The sequence below is a fragment of the Rhinopithecus roxellana genome, chromosome 4, assembly GCF_007565055.1.
Source record: "Rhinopithecus roxellana isolate Shanxi Qingling chromosome 4, ASM756505v1, whole genome shotgun sequence".
Lineage (NCBI taxonomy): Eukaryota > Metazoa > Chordata > Mammalia > Primates > Cercopithecidae > Rhinopithecus > Rhinopithecus roxellana.
The window spans coordinates 147,153,753-147,171,580 of record NC_044552.1 but is presented as its reverse complement, the minus strand read 5'-3'; the positions used below and the strand labels follow the sequence as shown (position 1 = coordinate 147,171,580).

The 17,828-nt window shown below is 36.8% G+C and overlaps 1 protein-coding gene across 2 annotated transcripts in view; it reads left to right on the top strand.

The window, feature by feature from the left end:
- ADGRG6 (adhesion G protein-coupled receptor G6) overlaps positions 1-15,960 on the top strand; it is a 40,048-nt gene extending 24,088 nt beyond the window's left edge. The window contains exons 10-13 of one of the 2 annotated variants that reach the window (XM_030929561.1): positions 7,081-7,182; positions 7,839-7,991; positions 10,626-10,671; positions 13,040-15,960. In XM_030929561.1, the coding sequence (XP_030785421.1) occupies positions 7,081-7,182; positions 7,839-7,991; positions 10,626-10,671; positions 13,040-13,085 (347 nt within the window). In that variant the 3' untranslated portion in view covers positions 13,086-15,960. The remainder of the gene's footprint in view (positions 1-7,080; positions 7,183-7,838; positions 7,992-10,625; positions 10,672-13,039) is intronic. The other variant, XM_030929559.1, reaches the window with a different exon arrangement.
- Positions 15,961-17,828: the final 1,868 nt, after the last annotated feature.

The following is a 17,828-nucleotide window of genomic DNA, read 5'->3' as shown; positions in this document are numbered from 1 at the left end:
TGATAATTCTGCTGAAAGTGTCAGTGGTCTTTAGTTGCCGAAGAACTCTAAGAGATGAGGACCCAAGGTTGTCTGTTTCCCCCTTCTCTACCTAGATGCTTCAAAGGGACTTTTTTTTTTTTTTTTTTTTTTTTTTGAGGCGGAGTCTCGCTCTGTCGCCCGGACTGGAGTGCAGTGGCCAGATCTCAGCTCACTGCAAGCTCCGCCTCCCGAGTTTACGCCATTCTCCTGCCTCAGCCTCCCGAGTAGCTGGGACTACAGGCGCCCGCCACTTCGCCCGGCTAGTTTTTGTATTTTTAGTAGAGACGGGGTTTCACCGTGTTAGCCAGGATGGTCTCGATCTCCTGACCTCGTGATCCGCCCGTCTCGGCCTCCCAAAGTGCTGGGATTACAGGCTTGAGCCACCGCGCCCGGCCTCAAAGGGACTTTTTAGAACACCAAGTACATTATAATATGCATTGCCTCAAATTTTACTGTATAGTAGTATCCAAGGAAACTGTTTCTAGAAATTCTTTAACTTTTGACGACCAGAAAGATATGAGAGCATCCCTTTGGCTACTCATTTTACATTTGCCCAGAAAGCCATGGATCGTTGTTTGAAACAAGCGAAAGGAATGAGTTCTATGTGGGAGCCAAATTTCTAGCCTAAATATCTAAGTGTATCTTTTTCCCCCTGAATAGTTAAATAGCTCTAACAAGACCAAGGTTAAACACAACTCCATACAATCTACAGTAAACATAATACCAATACTTAGAAATAGATGTATTATTATTTATTTTTCAAACATGCTACTTGAATGTGTTCTCTGGTAGATGAAAGGATTAGATATCAAAAGTTAAATTCACTACTTGAGATTTTTCAGAATGTTTCTCACTCCAAGTTTTGAAAACCTTCTTGGCTACTTATTCACCACCTTCCTTCACTATATTTGCTGAACCAGCCTTGGCCCATAAGAGTCTTTCTCTTAGGAGTATTAGACAAGTTGGCATTCGATACATTTTCTGTCCTAACAACCCCCATAGGCCCACTTTCAGCACTTGTGTGTTACTTGCAACACCCTTTCTCCATTACAATTAAAATGTTATTTATTTTAAATGAGGAAATTGCAAATTTTACTGAGAATTAAAACATTTTTAATTCATAATTATAGTTTTCTTTTAAAAAAGGTAAGCATATACCTCTGGTTAATGAAAGATGGAAGTGAAAGGAAGGCAGGGCTAAGGATGGGATGAAAGTTTACGGAGCTGATTAGGAATCTGCTCATTTAACAAGAGTGAAGGTTTTTTTTCTTATTGTACTAGCATAGAATGGATTCTTAAAGAATCAAGGCAGTTACCAAGCTGAAGAAACTAATTCTAAGGAATTTTGGCTTGGATTATCCAGAGTGATAGTTTTCCGGGCTAAAATGCACCAGAAGAGGTCTATCATGAACTCCCTTTTGTGATATATGAAGGTTTCTTGAAACTGGCACTAGCTTTTCAGGATGACGTAAAAGCTTTAATTCTGCGTTCAATCTTTTGGGCCATTTTAGCTTCTATCTTTTATGGGCAATGTTAAACAAAGCTTCAAGTACTATGAAAAGTAAAACCTGATTGTCCTGGTCCCGGTCACATCTTAATGCTCTTTCCAGAAAGCTAGAAGAGCATATACTTCCTAGGTGATACGAAGATTAGCAAAGGGGGAAAAAATGATAGAAAGCAGAGGCCAGGCGTGGTGGCTCATGTGTGTAATTCTAGCACTTTGAGAGGTTGAGGTGTGTGGATCACGAGCTCAGGAGTTTGAGACCAGCCTGGCAAATATGGTGAAGCCTGCCTCTACTAAAAGTACAAAAATCAGCCGGGCATGGTGGCACGCACCTGTAATCCCAGCTACTCAGGAGGTTGAGGCAGGAGAATTGCTTGAACCCAGGAGGCAGAGGTTACAGTGAGCCAAGATCTCACCATTGCACTCCAGCTTGGGCAATAGAGCCAGACTCCATCTTGAAATGAAAGAAGCAGAGATTGAAATGAGAAATCAGACAAATTTTCTTGGTTGTCAACGTAGAACTCCATTAAAGTTTGTGATTTTAGTCCTGCTTCTAACACCGAAATTTAAAATATATTCATTCCTAAGAATTCTAATTCTAATTTGTTACTCTTATTATCTAATTTTGTTCCATAGCATCACAATTCACAGTGGAAGGTAGAACATTTAAATGACTTCTCCTCTCCAGTGTTTCCAAAAATTATTACGTACCTGTATATTTACAGACATAATGGTTACTTAAAAATAGACAATATCATTTAGTGTTATATAATTATGATATAGGGCAGCACTACAATCTAAAAAACTGTTTTATTAAGTCAGTCTTATCTTAAACATTATCCTCTCTGACTGTGGTTAGCATCTGATTCTCAAAATAATTCACATTTTAGTACCCCAACAAGGCTAAAAAACTGAGTCTGTGACCTGATTCTTTTCTGATATCCTCAAAACACCAGACTTAACTTCTGACTTTTTTTTCCAGGATATATAGCATGCAGAAAAACTACTAGGTGTTACAAAAGAATAATAGAGTAGTAAGGGAAGCAATATTCAGCAATTTTTCCTTCTACCCAGAACTAAAAATCATTTGCTAAATGTGAGGCCCTCTAATGAATAATACCTGGATTAATGCCTAGGAACAAAAGACCTTCATTGAAGTTTATATTCCCCTCCAGCTCTAAAATGTGTCTCTATTAAACAATTGTTTAAGAATGCACAGTTACCTATATTTCTAGCTGTGTGACAAAAATACCTCTAAGAACAAATTCTGGAAATTCTGACCCTGTTAAAGGAAAATAGAGTAAGCTGAGACAATGTAGACTTCCTTCTCTAGAGCTGCAGCCTCCATCATCTGTAGCCTCTATTTACCTTACCTCAGGCTTCCTTCAGTCCACTCTACTTTGTAACTGCCACACTCTCTTCAAAACTGAAAATAATCTAGTAACCAATTCAAATTATTTACACACTTTTGCTTATTCAAAGTGCTGGTGGTACAAAGTGTGCTTGCTTATTGAAAGGATTTACTATATTGGCAACCTGGCTAGGGAATGTAGTAAGCATGGAAAGGCTTTGAAAAGCAATGAGATTTAGTCACGTAGAGTGTGAGGATGAAATCCTAACCGAGTGATATCTGTTCCTTAATTCCTGTGAAGGAGGATCAGCCTGCAAAGCCTGCTCTGAGGGATTTTGAGTATAGAAGAAAATCTTCCCTTACTCTGAGACTTGTAATGCCCTAGCATAGGCCAGGACAGTGTGCAGCCGGTGCCCTCTCCAGCTCTTCCTCCCCAACCTGGAGCACAGAGACCTTCATGAGATGCTTGTTTGCGTTCTAAATAATTGAAATTGATTTATATTTATTAGAACTTTTCTTTTGTTAAATTAGAGCTTCCCAGCCAGTCACGATGGCTCATGCCTGTAATCCCAGTGCTTTGGGAGGCTGAGGCAGGAGAATCATTTGAGGCCAGGAGTTCTAGAACAGCTTGGGCAACCCATAGCGAAACCCTCATCTCCACAAAACATTAGTTAGATGTGGTGGCACATGCCTGTTGTCCTAGCTACGTAAGAAGTTGAGGCAGGAGGATTGCTTGAGCCCAGGAGTTCAAGGCTGCAGTGAGCTACAGTTGCACCACTGTACTCAAGCCTGGGCAACAGAGTAAGACCCTGTCTCTTAAAAAAAAAAAAAAAAAAAAAGAACTTCTCTACCCTATCTAACATTTCAAAGAAATAGATCATTAGGATTTATTTCCTTTACAAATTACTTCATTACCAATAAAGTATTAGTAATAAATTATATAGTAATAAAATCATATTTATATAAATATGTATATAACCATATATTAATATCAAATGACAATAGTAATAAATACAATGCACTATTACTTAGGTCGTTAAGTTCATACCTCTCAGAGGTACCTTATTCATACCTCTCAGAGATCAACGTATTTGAATTTCCCAAGAATTTTTTTTTTTTTTTTTTTTTTTTTTTTTGAGATGGAGTTTCATACTGTCACCCAGGGTGGAGTGCAATGGTACTATTTTGGCTCACTGCAACCTTTGCCTTCTGAGTTCAAGCAATTCTCCTGCCATAGCCTCCTAAGTAGCTGGGATTACAAGTGCCAACCACCACATCTGGCTAATTTTTTGTGTTTTTAGTAGAGACAGGGTTTCACTATGTTGGCCAGGCTGGTCTTGAACTCCTGACATTGTGATCCACCTGCCTCGGCCTCCCAAAGTGTTGGGATTGCAGGTATGAGCCACCACGCCTGGCCCCCAGGAAATTTTTATGGACTGGTCATCTACTTGAAATCAATGACCAAATGTAGTCAGTACTTTCATAGTGGCATTTTTCTGCAAGTCAAAATATGTAATGATTCTTCAGTAATTTAAATAGGAATTTATAGACAGTACCTATTAAGTATCAGGGCTTGCTAATCACCAAACAACAAGCTAAACCCAGAGGAAAATCAGCCTAGTCATTTTACTGTGATCAGGACCCATCATGTAGAAATTAAGCTCCTTTTCTATAATAATATTTGCTAATAATATAATTTATTCTGAAAACTAAGGGCCACTTTGAATCTTTGTATTAAGAAATAAAACATAACCTTAGACATATTTTGCAAATTTAACTATGCACATCTAAAGAGAGTACTGTTAAGACTTTTCCCCACTTTTTCCATTGTACAAGCTACAATGTAGTTTTCTTGATGAATACTCCATATTCAAAAGGAATGTATAAATTTTAATCATCCCTTAAAAGGACTGTCATAAGTTTTACATTTATGCCGTTCCATACTAGACTCTTTGTTCCATGAATACAAGGATGGTCTACCTTGTTCACCATTGAATCTCCAACTCCTAAAACACAGTGCCTCCTGCTTAGCAGTGCTTAATAAATTGTCACTGAATTAATTACCCTTCCTGAAAACTTCCCTCACTTCCCTACTGAACTTAAGGTTCAGTTCAAGCCCTAGATTCCCTAAAAAGCCCTCCCTTATGTAGATATACTGCTTAATATTTTACTGGGACACAACTTCAGCAACTTATTTGCATGCTTTTCAGAAACTTTTCCATTAAATGTGTTTTCATTTCATTCCTATTACCTCTTAATTTGACTGCTCACTCCTATTTTAACCTCCCCATCTCCAAACACATTTAGCACATTAGAGTATACATGTAAGCATTCAATTAACTCATGTAGACTTCATGGTTGATTGATCTTGATTACCATTCATTCCATCAATAAACATCAAGTTCCTGCATAATTCTTGAAATAGTCAGCACAGCATTGAATACACAAATATCCCTGTTCTCTTGGAGCTTATTATCTGCTAGTAAGAGACCATCAAGCAAAGGAATAAATGAATAAAAGAGGAATTACAAGAATGTCAGATACTGAGGAGTGCTGTGAAAAAAAGTACATATGTGAAAAGGAGTGACTAAAGGTTAAAATTAAAAAAAATAAATAACCGTTGCTGAGGGCCTCTCTGAGGAGTTAACAGCTGGTCTGAGACCAGAATGATAGGTAGGAAGGTGTTATGGAAAGATCTGGGAGAAGAGCATTCAGCATGATATTGGGCTGGAATGAGCTGGACACATTGAGAATTAAAGGGATGTGTGTGTATTTGAAGGTCATGATTGTGAGAACTTCTGTTCAGAACATCCGGGATGTGAGATGCTGCGAAGTGAAGATACAGCCCAATGATGTCCTATGAGCAATATATGTTGAAATCCTGGTGGGGGTTAGGGGAGAGAAAGGGCAGAACCAAATATAAAAATCAGTATGTGGTGCTTATATTTTAGAAGTGTTAGTACCCCAAGTGGCAGTGTAACCATAGAACAGGTGGAAACCCGGGACCTAGTCATGGACATGTAAACCTTTTTAGAGTAAAGCAGAAGAATCTACCAAAGAGACCAAGAAGGAATCTCCAGCAAATTAGGAAGAAAACTGGGAGAAAATGACCTCGAGAATGAAGGGCTGTTTGATTGTGTTGAGTGCTGCTGAGAGGTCTAGTAAAGTGGTCATGGGAAACTCAGCAATATTGGAGTCGCCATCATTCTTACAAGAGTGGTCATAGTGGGGTCACTGATGTGAATAGCAATCTGTTTGGACTGGGTGGAGATGAGAAAGTGTCAGAAAAAGTGGAGGCAGCACAAGTTAACCATTTCAAGAAGTTTTATTGGAAAAAGGAATAAAGATATTGAAGCTGGAAGAAAATTGGAGGTTAAGGGAAGAATTTTTTGTTTGTTCTTTAAAAAAGTGTTTTAACAGTATGGTTGTAAGTTAATGGCTATAACCAAGTATAGAGGAATAGAGAGAAAGATTGATGGCACCTCAAAGAGAGGGTTAAAATGCAGAAGCAAATGCCATGAAAAGTTAAAAGGGATTGACTTCTAAGATACAAATGACACAGATTTTGATAAGCACAAGAAGTGACTATAAATATGAAGACTATCTCTCATTGTGGAAATATTTCTGTATTAAAATCTTGAAAGGCTAAAGTAGGCCAGGGGGAGCCACATGATTTTGCTGATTTGGTGCCATGTTTCACCTGCAAAAATACCACTTTTCTATGGCCCAAGCTAATATACTATGAATATAACTGTAATATACATATGTAAAATAGCTCAGAATACACAAATTGAAACAGATGACGAGCTTATGTGTGTTTTCCATTTTCTATTTTGTTAAAATATGTATGGAAAGTTTTAACATAATTTTAGGACAAATATATGGGAAATACTAAATACTTCTAGAATTGAATGTTGCTTATTTCAGCTTGGCTTTTAGGTTAAGTCATAATGAATGCTGAACAGAACAGGCAAAGACAGAATCAGATCCCTGTGGTTATTCTAGTTTTATCAGAGCCTTTATGTTCTCTTCTAAGGGATTAAAGTGTCTGCTACATACTGTAAGATTCATTTCCTTAAGATCTTTGTTTCTTAGTGACTTTGATGTAAAAAATTTAAAATTAAAATGAATCCATGTATTTTATAAGATTTCTCTTTAAAGATGTGTCAGTTGGCTTAAATATTTATATTTTCTTTTGTCACAGGCTTATTTATATTCATCTTCCACTGTGCTATGAAGGAGAACGTTCAGAAACAGTGGCGGCGGCATCTCTGCTGTGGTAGATTTCGGTTAGCAGATAACTCAGGTAAAGGATTTATTAAATTTTACATCTAAAAGTAGATGGGAAAGTTTGTCATTCAGTCTTCCATTGTCAGAGCAACCCAGTCCCAGTGGTAGCAAGCTGTTGAATTGGAGCATGTGAAGATGCCTAGTTGGAATCATAGAATATCAGGGCTGGAAGAGATCTGAGAACTTTGGGCCCAACCCTTCTATTCTGCAGAGGGGAAGCATGAGTTAAATGAGTTCCCGGAGGTTTGATGTCTAATTTAACAACCCATATACCCAGAGCTTCCACTATGCAAGACTCACCTTTCCACATTTTTAAGACCCCCCAATTACATTATTAGGCAAATCGATTTTTCTCAGTATTAAAAAAAAAAAAAAAAACTGAAAAAAATCTACTTTGTCTTTTTTCTTTATCTTTCTTTTTCTTTTTACCGTCAGTGGTTACTTCTCCTCCTTGGTATATTGAAAGTGAGATTATAAATAGTACATATACAAGGTCAAAGTAAGAAATTATCAATTTCCTCTTATTGTTTACATGTCAGTCTCCTCTCTGAGCCATTGCCAGCATATCAGAAAATCAGATGCTCCAGATAAATAATGCAGTGATGATTTTTTTCAGAGCAGTTCATATTCCTTGTAAAGCAGATTGATACAGTGGTGTCATTTTTCTTTCAGATTGGAGTAAGACAGCTACCAATATCATCAAGAAAAGTTCTGATAATCTAGGAAAATCTTTGTCTTCAAGTTCCATTGGTTCCAACTCAACCTATCTTACATCCAAATCTAAATCCAGCTCTACCACCTATTTCAAAAAGAATAGCCACACTGGTGAGTCTAAAGATGGCCTCAAGTTTAGTTCCCATCACATTTTTCATTGCAAAAACTGGCATATCATGAAGATTGATGAATCACAGTGCCTGAGAGGGTGCATCTTTTAGATTTACGAAAATAAAAATGTTTGAAGACATCACCAAACACTTTTATGAATATTTTGTCCTTTTAAAAATTTTGTAACCCAAACTCTAGCTATATAACCATAATAATTCACTCTGTATATTATTGTGACTTCGTTTGATTCAAAAACTTGATTATCTTTAAAAATTATGTCATTTTATAAAATTAAAAATTGAATTACAGGTTATTTCAGCATAGTATGATAGTTACTGGACAAGTTGTCATGGGAACAGGAAGAAACAATATCTAGGATGTACATTTTATTTAAGAGTTAATTCCTTAACTATTGCAAATGTTATTGATGACTGCCCTTTAAATTGCTGATTACATATGAAAAGAACATAATATTTGGACAGTGATACAGGGCTATAAGAATCACTATCTTTCATAATATCCTGTTTTTTCACAATATTTACAATTACTGCACATTCTGACACTGAACATGCATGTGAAAAATCCTGACGACACCATGGAAATAAAGAATATTTTAAGCCAGGTGCTATGACACATGCCTGGAGTCCCAGCTGCTCTGTAGGCCAAGATGGGGGGATTGCTGGTGCCCTGGAGTTCAGGCTGCAGTGAGATATGATTGAGCCACTGCACCACAGCCTGGGCAACATAGCAAGACCCCATCTCAAAAAAATAGTACTATTTTGCAGCACTTGATAGTGAATGATGTGAAAATGTGTAACCTTTTCATATTTTCAAAGGGAAATAATAGAATTGCTGCTTTTAAATTAAACCCCTGGCAGACAGCTGTCACCATTTAAAACAGAGCACTTTCCTAATTAAAGATAATTCTAAAAGGATAATGGAAATAACTTTTTAATTTTTAATTTGTTTAGCTATTAAACATGAACAGAGGTGAATGGCACAAAGAAGATTAATACTTGACTTTTTGCAAATAGGGTAAGGTGTGTGATGCGTCTGTAATTATTCATATTGCAAATACTTGAATTACAGATGACCCTGGTGTACATTTGAATCCTTATACATGTCCCTGTTTGCACCATCTTCTATGTCTTGCCACTGGAGTGGCCACTGCCTGGGATTCATGATAGTACTATGGAAAAAGTGTTGAGTGTTTAGAGAGTTCGTTAATTCCAAAATTAATTAAAAATCCAAGAACTTGGAGCAACTTAGGACAGCAGTTCTTAAAGCTTCTTGGAGTCTAGGACATTTGGGGGGAAATTGAATGAAGGCTATTGATTCTCTTCCAGAAAAAAAGGTACAGATTTTGAATCATCTTCACAATTTTGCATACAATTAAAGAAGTTTGTGTACCTCTGCTTAAGAACACCTGTGTAAAGAAATTGATAGTAGGTGTATAGTCTAAGATAGATTATTCTACTTATTTGGTGGTTCCTTGGCACAAAATATCTTTTGCTTATAATGAATTTTTTTCACTTTATTTAACCATACTTAAAATTTGATACTGATTTTGCCTCCCCTTCTGAAATACAAATACTTAATGCCTTATCAGTTATGAATAAATAGGAATTAAACCAATCAAATTGCTTTCCTCTTAAACAGCTGAAAATAGCTGGCCTGAAGAAATGTCGCTCTTAAAAGAGGAAAGAAGATAACAAGGCAGTTAGTTTGGACCATGAGGCATTTTGAAAATATTAAGGAAAGAAAGGGCTATAGGATTCGGGGAAAAACAGACTAGAAGATAAAAGAAGAAATGCAGAGATGGAGGTCCAAAGGCAGACTTTACTATTTTAAAATATTGTGTGTTCTTCATTTTATTTCATCTGTTGTTTTTATTTTATTTTATTTTATTTTTATTTTATTTATTTTTTGAGACAGGGTCTCCCTCTGTTTACCAGGCTGGAGTGCAATGGCACACTCACGGTAGAGGCTTACTGCAGCCTCTGCCTCCTGGGTTCAAGCAATCCTCATACCTCAGCCTCCCGAGTAGCTGGAAATACAAGTGTGCACCACCACACCTGTCTAATTTTTGTATTTTTGTAGAGATGAGCTTTCATCATTTTGCCCAGGCTAGTCTCAAACTCCTGGGCTCAAGGAATTTTCCTGCCTCAGCCTCCCAGAGTCCTGGGATTACAGACGTGAGCCACCACACTCAGCCTTTTTTAAAATTATTATTATTATACTTTAAGTTCTAGGGTACATGTGCACAATGTGCAGGTTTGTTACATATGTATACATGAGCCATGTTGGTGTGCTGCACCCATTATCTCATCATTTGCATTAGAATGCATTAATGTTCTTGTTTCCCTTAACAAAAAACCCTTGGGGCTAAATGGGTTCTTGACAACTAGGATGAGAATATAGTTAGTTATATGGCATTACTTCAATAGGATAATAAATCCTGGTTTATAGTCAACTGACTTTACATAGGCTTTGGCTACCCAGCCAGTTCTCAGTGGGAGAGTTAGCATCCTGGGGATCACTCAGGGTGTGGAAAACATCACTGCATATCATCATGGATATCTAGTTGGTTCATTTCTTGGAATTGATCTAGATATTCATATGTTTATGGTATAGATAATGTCTCCTATGAGCATTCCTTCAACAAAAGTGGATCATTCAGGTAAACTTTCATTACTTTTTTGAATGCATGAATTTTTTGCAAGATAATAAGAGAATATTTGCATGGATTAAGCTAAGATTCTTGCTGCATCAGCAAAATGGCTTGTTCTTTTCAGCTAGCACAATGACATTCCTGCACTGAACTGAAATTTCTGAAATTTTGAATGATAGTGTGTGCTGTGCTGGCTCTTCTCTGCATGGGGTATCTGCAAGCCGCTCCTTCTAGGAAATGTACCATGGTCTGTAGTGAGTGGATCACACATTATGTAAAATAATGACAAAAAGCAGTACTTGAGAAAAGATTTGTTGTAGAAGGCATGAAATGCTTTATTTTTCCACTGCTCGTATGGATTTCTGGATATGTCATGGTACATTCATAGAAGTCATATAAGTGAAATTGTCAATTCCAAGCCTGCTTTGTGAGAATTGTTATCTTCTTGAAATTTTAGCATAGGTCAAATAATAGTTCATATCCCTAGCCCCTGGTTTTCAGATTTGCGACTATAATCAAAGTTTTTATTACCCATAATGTAACATCTAACCAGAAGAGTGGGAATAGCATGTATAAAAATACAGCCCTCATTCAGAATTTTGCTTTATTAAACTGTGAAGACCCACTAAATTGGATCACATTGTTGAAATGAGGCTGTTCAAAATCTCTAAAAGTACATGCCACTGGAAGTTACAAAGGAAGCAGAGTGACTATATCCTTGTTATCTCTGAGGATATGTGGTTTTCTAAAAACACCGAACACTAATTATTCATTATTGATATATGAGTCAATAGAAAAATCCCCACTAGAAAACCAATGGCTAGTGAATATATGAACTGAAAGGAAGCTCAGAATCAATCAGCTTGCTGAGAGCCTAATGGGGAGGGGCCTTTTGTCATGACTCCTTGAGCCTTTTCCTCACCAATATTGGAAAATGCTTCAGTTGTTCCACCATGCTTCAGTTTGTCCATTCTTTCCATGAACCATCTATTCTTTTCTCTGGCATCCTTTAGTGTAGGTTGAGTATCCCATTTCCCTTTTTAGCCCTCATCGTGTTTAGTGTCTGCTTCAACACAAGATAATAGTTGAGCAATTTGAATAGTTTCCAGAGACAACAGATATCATGATGATAATGGTTTTTACCAATTATTGATGGATTTTTAAATGTTTTGTCACATACTGAGTCCAGCATACTCAAAATGTAAAAAGCCTTGGAGTGAAGATTCCAGTTTCGGAGCCATGATTTCTAAAAGTTTTTCAGGATAGAGTTTTTGCCTCTTCCACATTGTACAGAGAAGGTACATAGGAAACTGAATACTTTATAAAAGTTCATATCTTCTTTATCAGTGTAAAATTTCTATAATTTGGTTAATTTGAGGGTAGAATTTTTCCGTAAAGTGTATTTGGAGAGGGAGGTACTTAAGAGATATTTGTAGGATACATGAAGACAACCATACGTGTTTATAGATAATAGAGTGTAAATGAGTTTCAGAGCACTCTGAGTCAATTTTAGAAAGCTTTTCTGTATAAGGAAATAACATTTAAATATATGATACTGAAAATTTTAGAAAAAAATATTTAGCAGTCCTTTGTTTACTTATCAGTTGCTATAATAGTGCTGTTAGCAATAACATCGTTCTGAAACTATAAGATAATACAAATAAATCATTTTCTATTAAAATATTTCTGGTAATAACTTTGATTGCTATAATTAAAAAATAATTCATAAGAAGTACCCTTTTTGCTATATTCCAATCGTTTATCCAACTAAAAACCTCAGGAAAATACGTTCAAAGTAGCCTTTCATATTTATTTTCATTTGCTTTTATTCTCCAAAATCCTATAAATTTAATTTTGTAAAATTTTTTATTATTAAAAGTGTCAAACATATATAAAAAGTAGAGAGAATCCTATTATAAATCCCTTTGTACCCAGCAATTTATAGCCAGTTATACACCCCTACCCATTTTTCCTTTCCTATATTTTTTGAAAACATATCTTAGATATAATTTCTTCCACAAATATTTCAGCACATTCTAATTCCTTGAAATTTTGTACATCTTTCAAGCCATAGTGCATGTATTTTTGAAGTGGTTTTCCAAATATTTTTTCATTGGCTCTGCTACATGCAAGAATATTTCTTACAGTAAGCCACAGTAAAAATTACTAGAAGGCACGTTGACACTCAGTGACTATCAGGAGTATTCTTAGAAGAAGAAAAACGTGGAAGTTTAGTGTTGCCCATTACCTAATCTAAGAAAGAATTGGAGCTTTATTTTCTTTTGTTCTTCTTTAATGTGCAAAACGGAGTATACAGTATGGTGTAGGCATGCCACCAGCTCATCTTGAACCTAATTTCTTGTATCGTTTCTTGCAGACAATGCTTCCATGGACAAGTCCTTGTCAAAACTGGCCCATGCTGATGAAGATCAGACATCAATCATCCCTGTCCATCAGGTCATTGATAAGGTCAAGGGTTATTGCAATGCTCATTCAGACAACTTCTATAAAAATATTATCATGTCAGACACCTTCAGCCACAGCACAAAGTTTTAATGTCTTTAATGTAACAAAAAGAAATCAGTCTGCAGAAATGTGAAGATTTCCAAGCAGTGAAAACTGCAACTAGCAATGTAAATGTGCTGTTACCTAGGTAACTGCATATATATAAGGAATGTATTTTGTTAAGAAGGCTTTTGTGAAATTCATAATTTTTCTTTTTAATATATTTCTTCCATGGAAGAGTTGTCATCATCACTAAAACTTCAGTACTGAGAGCAACATGACTCAGTAGCCACAGAAGCTATGATTTTTAAAATGTATAATTGAATTAGAGTAATCATAATTCAGGGGAGACATTCAAATTAGAGACAAGGGAGAAGCAACACTGAGGAAGACCCTAGATAGAGCTCGTTTTAGTCCACCTAGTCATTATATCTGGATGTACCCATTTTCTGCGTCTTCTTTCTCAACAATAAAAAATGTAACTATTTTGAATGCCCACAAATCCCATTCCAGTGTTACTTTCCGTGAATGCAGTACCATGTTCTCATTTTCAATGACATTTCAACCACAGGCAGAAAAGATTGTTTACTGCTTGACCCAAAGATTAAAAAGGATTTTTTAAATTATTTTAAATATTATGCCTTCAGAACCATAACATGCTTAAGAAAGTTTTCCCAAAATATTGACCTAGTTAAATGAGGCTATATGAATTTCTAATATTTTACTTATTCTATTCAAGGCATAGGGCCAAAGCATTAAGTATAATTTAATCCCATACATTCGAGTTAAGTTTAGTGTTGATGTTCCATCAATGTGGACTTCCCAGGAGTTGTTTAAGAATGAATCTCTTATACCTCTACTTTTGCCCCTCTACTGTATATTAAGCCCATAGGCTTGGGGGAGGAAGGAGAATTTCCATTAGGCAAGCTGTATGCAGTGGAATTTTCCTTTTAGGAGACACACAATTGAGACTCTCTGGTTCTGTCCTTGCTTTGGAGACTTTAAGACATTTCCTAACACACAAATGAAAGCCTCGTATTTCCCCATTGAGAGTTTTGTTCCAAGGAATATGAAGTGAGACATATGGGTGAGTCATAATAATCAACATAATTTATAAACAGCTGTGTCTGCAATAGCTAGTCTAAAAACTACTTGTGTGTCAGTCCTCTGGTTATAGTATATAAGAGCCTAAGGAGGTCTGGCAAGATAAATGGTGTATTATTTATGGATCGGCTGCTGCATAGGAGCCTTGCATGCTATTATGCAGCTTACCTAACTCTCAGACTATTCTGAGTAATGCTTGCTTGCTAATGAATGTATAGGAGACCACACCAGAATTGTTCTTAGATGATGGAATCCATGCAGTTTCTTAGAAATCGGTCTCAGTGCATGCTGTACTTTTTCACATTTGCTCTGGGTTATCTGGGAAGTATCAGGTTCTGGGAGGCAACAGCATTAAGTGATAAGAAAAGGAGACATTCTGGCAAAGCCAGTCTGCTTAAACGCAAAGTCCAGAACCTGGGACCTAGAGGCCTTCCTCTCTGCCCAAAAAAAACAGGCAGTTTGCAGTCTGAGACATGGGAGAGCTTTCAGGCTACACAACAACCCTAGAGACCTCTCACCTTTTGCTGAGCTTCAATCAGGAAGCTATTTGCCCGGCTCCAGCAGATGATGAGATAATGAGGTAGCGGGTTTTTTATTACTGTTCCATTTTGCAACATCCTGCAACACCATCCTGGGGGACAAGAGCATTACCCAGCATGGCTTTCACAGGGGAGGGTTATATTCAGTAGAAAAGAATAGTAAATCTAAGGTCACTGAGATTCACTACAGCAGAGCCAAATCCTTTTCAATAGGCGTATATTAACAGGCTGCTTATTTTGGCAGAGGTTACAACATATAGATGAAAATGAATCTTAGTCACTGAATATTCATATACATTTCCCTCAATACCTTAGACATTTGTGGTAGATTTTAATTAGTTAGCTTTCTAACTAGTCAGATTTCTGCCCAAAGTTCTTAGTCAATAGTAATTAAGATATAGCTTCAAAAATGGCTTTGCTTTTGATTTCTACTCATATTCATATGGCTCCAGAAAATTTTTTTTTCATATTTGACAATGTCAGCTCCACTTTAGAAATTTTCAATAACCAGATGAGAAAAAATTAAGAAATTGCTCAACAGAAACATTTGTAAATGGATTTGAAAGATTGAGCCAAATTCTGTCGTCAGTTCTAAGCATGCAGTTCTCACCTCCATTTAGGCCCCTATCAGATGAGGGTCAGGAATTTAGCTGGGGAGCTTAAATTTAGTTCAGCCTACCTTTGCGAATAGCATCAATTCAGACTCTCTTTTCATTATGTTTTCTTTTCTTTTTCCCTGTTATTAAACTACATTGTGTTCGAGTCGTAGTCTAGGATCCTGAGATATTTTCCATTCTTGTCACCATTTACTTGCATTGTAAAGATTTTTGTCTATTGTTGGCATAGATTCTTTTGTACATATTTATTTATTTGTGTTTATACATGTCAATTGGTTTCCTCTCTTAGCTTGATATTGCCTAGCTTTGTTGTTTTAATTAACTTTCTATTAGAGAGAGACTGTATATATTTTTTCTAAATACTTTGTGAAATCATTTTTGGTAGCAATATCTTTGAATATGATGAATAAAAGTGACTGTGAGTGCAAATAGAATTAGCAGTGAGAAGCTACTCTAGCTAATTTGCCATTTTACTTAAATGGAAAGTGTTTTTCAAATAAATACTTATGTTGTTCACATTCCAAGTTATTCAATTCCTTTATGAGTGAATGTTTTTACTTCTGACTCCTAAATAGGAAAAGATTATTCGACAGCTGGAAAATAACCTACCACCAATTAAGCTAGTGACATAGGGCTACTTTGCCAAAACACTTGGAATGAGTATGTTACACAGATCCAGTTCACTAAGGATTAATGCATTTTGAAGTTCTTAGAATTTCTTGGGATGACTGATTCAAAGCCAAGTTCTATAGCAGATTAAAAGTAATGCAGGTTTCCTTTGCGGAATGTCTTCAGTATCCTCAAAAGGGAACTGAGTCAGTAACCTGTAGAAGATAGGACCTGGGATATTTTTCTCACATTTATAGTTGCTATTTTTGTTGTGAGAGGCTTAATACGTTTTAGTGAACTTCACTTACTTGATGAGAACAGAACCTCCCCACTTCCTTTTACTGTGGATATTTAGGATAACATTTTTTTCTGCAGTGAGCCAAAGCCCAATTTTACTTACTGCCCTACTCAGCAAAGTGTGTGCCCAGTGCAAAGTTGTGAGGTGTTTTGACGGTCACTGCTAAACCAGGTCTTCCAAGCCAATGTTCACAACTCCTGGCCAAGCATGTTAAGAAAATAGACAAGCAGTTGCTTAAGGCTCATCTACAGTGATTTTCAGGTGGGTTACTTCAGAAAGCTGGAGGGATAGAATTGGGGAACAAATGAAAAACACATATTTGATTTGCAGGCTGACCTGTGTTGGTAATATTTTTGAAATCTGGAGGAATTGGTCTTTATAAATTCAGTGTTTTGGAAGCACTTCTTGTTTCCAGTTGAATAACATTCCATTTCTCTCATATAAAAACATTGAATAGCTCTCTCCCTCCTCCACACCAAAATCCTTCTCCCCTTTCTTCCGTTCTCTCTCCCTTTTTCCTTCTGTCTTCATTTCAAGGAAGAATAGTTCTTTTTTTGCTTCCCTAGAGAGAAATAAGAATAAATGTGAAATTTTCAAGTGTTTGCATTTATATACTATATAGCCTGTTCCACCAAAAAAAAAAAAAAAAAAAAAAAAAAAGTAAGAAAAGAAAAAAGGATGCTTTGTTACCATAGGCAGCTCCAACCTAAATTGAATAATCTGAATTATATGGGGCGGGGAGGAACAAAGCAGACACAGTGGCTAATGACTGTAATCCCAGCACTTTGGTTGGCCAAGGCAAGCGGAGGTCAGGAGTTCGAGACCAGCCTGGGCAACATGGTGAAACCCCATCTCTACTAAAAATACAAACATTAGCCAGGCATGTTGGTGCATGCCTGTAGTCCTGGCTACTTGGGAGGTTGAGGCAGTTGAATTGTTTGAACCTGGGAGGCGAAGGTTGCAGTAAGCTAAGATCGTGCCACTGCACTCCAACCTGGGCGATAGAGTGGGACTCCATCTCAAAAAAAACAAAAAGTTGTAAGTGTGTTTGGATGCCAGATGTTTATTTCCTATCTCATGGAATTTTCACCACAGTTCTATGACACGTTGTTAGTTCACTCTTCCATTTGGGGAAACAGGTGATTAAGAACAGTAAGTAACCTGCCTGTGGCCACAGAGACAGTAAGAACGGGACTCACATCTAAGTCCATCTGACTCTGTTCATTCTTCTACATCAGCTTTTCTAGCTACCTCCTTCAAAGAACCTATAGCCTGGTGAAGGAAGAGAATCCAAGGCCAGGATAACTGCCCTGATATCCATTTGTCAGCAGCTTCTGGAGCTTCAGGCAAAAGCTCTGGACTAGCAATCCAGTAGCGATGATTTGGGCTTTCAAGTTCTGGTAGATTCTGATTGGCCTCTCCTGAAGGTTAGGAAAGATTCTAGACAAGGAGGTTGGAAAGCCCAAATAAATGGGTGGAAAAGAGTTGAGGCTG